The 4,341-nt window shown below is 39.7% G+C and overlaps 1 protein-coding gene across 1 annotated transcript in view; it reads left to right on the forward strand.

Annotated features, from left to right (window-relative positions):
- LOC111870880 (CREB-binding protein) overlaps positions 1-4,341 on the forward strand; it is a gene marked incomplete in the record, with an annotated part of 110,653 nt that overhangs the window by 35,255 nt on the left and 71,057 nt on the right. The window contains 2 exon segments of the mRNA XM_033754038.1: positions 2,339-2,631; positions 4,095-4,290. Coding sequence (XP_033609929.1) covers positions 2,339-2,631; positions 4,095-4,290 — 489 coding nt within the window.

Consider the following 4,341-nt stretch of genomic DNA (forward strand, 5'->3'; position numbering starts at 1 on the left):
ACTTGAAGATCGATACAAAGAGACTAAGTGGGGCTGTGTATCTGTCCTTGAAACTTTCCACAAATCCTTCCATTCTTTCACCCGTACCCTAGAACATTGTGTTAGCATAACGGGACCAAAAATTGCAGAGCTTGGTTCACACTAGTGCGAAAATAGTGTTACAACTCACCATGTGAAACAAAAGTGAATGAATATTAAACAACATATAAGCCTCAAAAGAGCCCTGGTTAAGCCACAAACCGGTTTATCCGCCCCCAGAATCGAGAGTTGAGTGTACCAGCGTCAGAACTGCTTAATAGATTTTCATAAGATTTCTTAATGGTGAGATTTGTTAAAGCCTGTTTACATATTCACAGTTTTTTTTATTTTGACAAAAGTAAGGGACACTTTTGTGTGAAGAACTGCTTGTCAAGCATAACTCGTTAAAAATCTTTGGAGCAGAGATGTTTTCAGCAAAAGTTAAAAAGAATGTGAAGCTCAAATCTTATGTTCAGTACATTTTTCTGTAAGTCTTAACGCATTTTGACACAATAGCAGGAAACAGATTGAATGTTCAAAACTGTTACACTATGCATATGTTTCTGAGTTTATGCTGACTTCTGAACACACACAGTACTAAATGTAGGATTTGAGGTTCTCACAGCTGTGGTTAAGAGTTCCGTCTTCTGGGATATATTGAAAAGTAGTCTGTTGAAAGTCAACCAACATTTCAGAGGAATGTGTCACCTCCATCTTGTGTTATACTTATACCTGAAGTTGGAGGTGACATGTTCCCCTGAAATGTTGGTTGACTTTCAGCAGATTTCATGACATACAGAGATATTCGGTTTTCCGACTTTATCCATGTTCCTGGTTTTTAAGATAACTAAGAAAAACACGTATCAAAAACTGGATTTGTTTCCGTCCTCAGGTGAGGGAAAACAACTAAATGACCAATGGCACAAAGCACAAAGGTTATAAATACCTGAGACCAGGCTAAGTCCATGAGAGCTAATAAGAAAAATATACATAACAAATTGTTCCAAACACGTACAAGCGTGGAACCAGGATACATAGAGCCATAGAAATTTATGTCACGAAACCAAACTAATAACCAGGTCCATATACGAGTATAATATAATATTAAGACCATCTTCCATACGAAACACACTCTTGGGAACTCTCTTATGAAAACCAGACTGAAAAGAGATCCCCAACAGACGGCACAGTGTGTCTATAGCATTCCCTATGAATGTGGCAGAATTTGGTGAAACAGCAGACCTCTGCCCGTGCGGCTCTGGGAACATAGGCATAACCTCAAAGAAGGTCTTCCAGAAAAATCTAAACTAGCTCAACATGCCTATGAAGAGGGACATATGTTAGGCTGGGATGAAGCTAAGATTTTGGATATTGAAAGCCACATCAGGTATAGGAAATTCAAGGAAGCGGCCCATATGGCATGCTCTGCCAACCAGATTAGCCAACCCAGTTTGGACTATTCTCCCATTTGTATCCCCATTATCAGCAATGAAGTCACCAATTCACATAGAAGATCTGTATGACGTGATATTTGTTTTTTTTAATTGATTTCTATTAGGTTCTAAGTGATTTACTCCATTGTTGCGCTAGTTAGACACTATTGATTTTTTTACTAGTTCTCCTTTCTATTCCATGCCGTGGGGTCATGGACCTGGTTATTAGTTTGGTTTTGAGACATAAATTTCTATGGCTCTATCTATCCTGGTTCCACGCTTGTACGCGTTTGGAACAATTTGTAATGTATATTTTTCTTATTAGCTCTCATGGACTTAGCCTGGTCTCAGGTATTTATAACCTTTGTGCTTTGTGCTGTCAGTTGTCCAGTGATTGAGGCTATCTCTTTCTAAGGGACCCAACAGAGTAGGTGTTTTCCTTCATCTGAGGACGGAAACAGATCCAGTTTTTTCCGGACCGTGTTTTTCTTAGTTATCTTAATAACCAGAATGCTAGATGAATTCGAAAAACTCAGTATCTCTGAATGGTCAGAATTCTGTGGTAAGTGCTTGCATGGCATTGTATTAATCAGTTGGTCTTTGTAGTGGAGGCAAATCATCTTTTCTTTGAGGCAAGAATTTAATTTTTAATATGTTTGATTTAAATTTGTGCTTCATAGGGTTTATTAAAATATAATTCAATATGAATTTCATGTTGAAATTTATACTTTCCTTTGTGATGATAAACAGAAGAGTGCAGTTACACCAGAATTATGCTATGCATACATTTCTTAATTTTTTTCCTTTTAAAGTAAGGAGAATATTCCAAAGGTTATTATGCACTGTGCAACTGTTTGATTTAACTGTAGCAAACTTTTTGTATGTAGGAGGCTCTTCAGTTGGAGTAGGTGGAAACGAAGGTGGGATGGCACAACAAGCCACCCCTCCAGCACCTTCCCCAGCTCAGCCACAGTCTGGTGCACCAAGTGGTGGTCAACCTGGCCCCCAGGCAGCAACTCAAGGGGGAACCCCAGGAGGAGCACAAGGCGGGGCTCCGACAACTGCGACGTCAACTGCGGACCCTGAGAAGAGGAAGTTAATCCAGCAGCAACTGGTGCTACTTCTGCATGCACATAAGTGTCAGCGCAGGGAAAGTCAGTCCAATGGGGAGGTATGGCAGGTGTGTATGCTTTGTAGGGGATGTATATATATGTCTCTTTTTAGCATATATTTTGAGAGAAAGAAATGTGTTTGCTGTTTTGTGGGTCTTGCGAGGTCATCAAACTGTGCAAAAGTCTGTATTCACATAGAACTTGGACTCTAGAGGGGATGATATCCTAATTTAAATTTGAATGTCTGCAAGTTATTACTAAATCATTCAGCATAAATTTGAACTCACTTTCTGTGGACTGGTATGTTAGGTGCATTTCCATTTCACTTTGATCTGAAGTTATAAAATCCTTTCCAGTTTTCTTCAAAATTACATGTACATCCATAAAGGACCACTTATAAGAAATGAATAAAAGTAACTGGTTGATTGTCGATTTCTTATGTAGTAGAACTTAAGTACATGGCACAGCAGTAATTAACAGAAATCACTGATTGCTAAGGTGAAGTTGGATTAAATCACATTATTGCTTATTACTGTTCAGTTCATGCCTTCTGCTTTCTAGAATGCTGGTATGGGTGTGTAACTTTATGTATTATTGTGAGAAGAATACATAAGTTGAAGTATTTGAGAATGATTCTAAGAAAAGCGGGCAACCGTCTTCCGGAATGTGATGTCATATAATCTGAGAGATTAGTACATAAATTTCAGAGGAACCACTGTATACACCACTTCCATCTTCAGTGCAACTCTGTTTACAACTACTCTTAATTTAAAATATTAAATTAAGGAGTAATTGTAAACAGAGTTGCATTGAAGGTGGAAGTGAATGTGTAGAGTGATACATCAGCGCAAGAGGATGCTGAAATACAGTATTTTGTGCAGCCTTCAGAGAAATAAGCTGAATGTGCAGTAAAAGTGGTACTGATAACAGGAATGAGGGAGGCTTGCTACTGTTAGTTCCTCGGAACTCTAGCCATAGTAGAGGGGTGATACCATCTCGCGCGGAACTGGGGGAGCAGTCTTATCAGCTTACATAAGTGTGGGTACTACAAGTTTGGATCACCCTGGGGACCGGGGTTTTTAAGCCTAGCACCCTAACTTGTGCACTGTTCACTTTAAAAATTAATATAAAATTTCCTAATTAATTTTATGAACTAAAATTTTTGGAGAACACATACCAGAGCTCCTAGAAGTGCTTGCGCATGTGATTTCTCTGGAAACATTCCCCTTTGTGAAGAAGCATCACACAGAAGTTGCAGATGTACGCAGTCCTCTTCTTTAGGGTGTGACAGGAAATGAGCGTGATCATGTTACTAGCTAAGCTAGCAAACATTCCCAAGGTCAGCTACGCAGTAGTTATGATGCTACGTGGCCACACAGCAAGATATAGTCGGTTGCAACATAACGCGTCAGAAAAGGGCCAATTGGCCCCTCCAGTCCTCAGTGTGTTAATGTCATTTGGTGCTGTACCTTAAATTTGTACTGCCTTCGTATTATACGGAGTTTAACAGTACCTTCTATTCTTATTTCAGTGTACACTACCACATTGTAAAACAATGAAAAATGTTTTAAACCACATGACAACGTGCCAAGCAGGGAAGTCCTGTTCAGTTCCACACTGTTCCTCATCTCGACAGATCATCTCACACTGGAAACATTGCACACGGACTGACTGCCCTGTATGTCTGCCACTGAAGCAGGCTGACAAGAACCGCAACAACCCCAGTGGTAAGCATATTGGTTTGAGTTTGTGCTTTTTCTTTTCCTCCCCCCCCCCCC

The sequence above is a fragment of the Cryptotermes secundus genome, unplaced genomic scaffold, assembly GCF_002891405.2.
Source record: "Cryptotermes secundus unplaced genomic scaffold, Csec_1.0 scaffold709, whole genome shotgun sequence".
NCBI lineage: Eukaryota > Metazoa > Arthropoda > Insecta > Blattodea > Kalotermitidae > Cryptotermes > Cryptotermes secundus.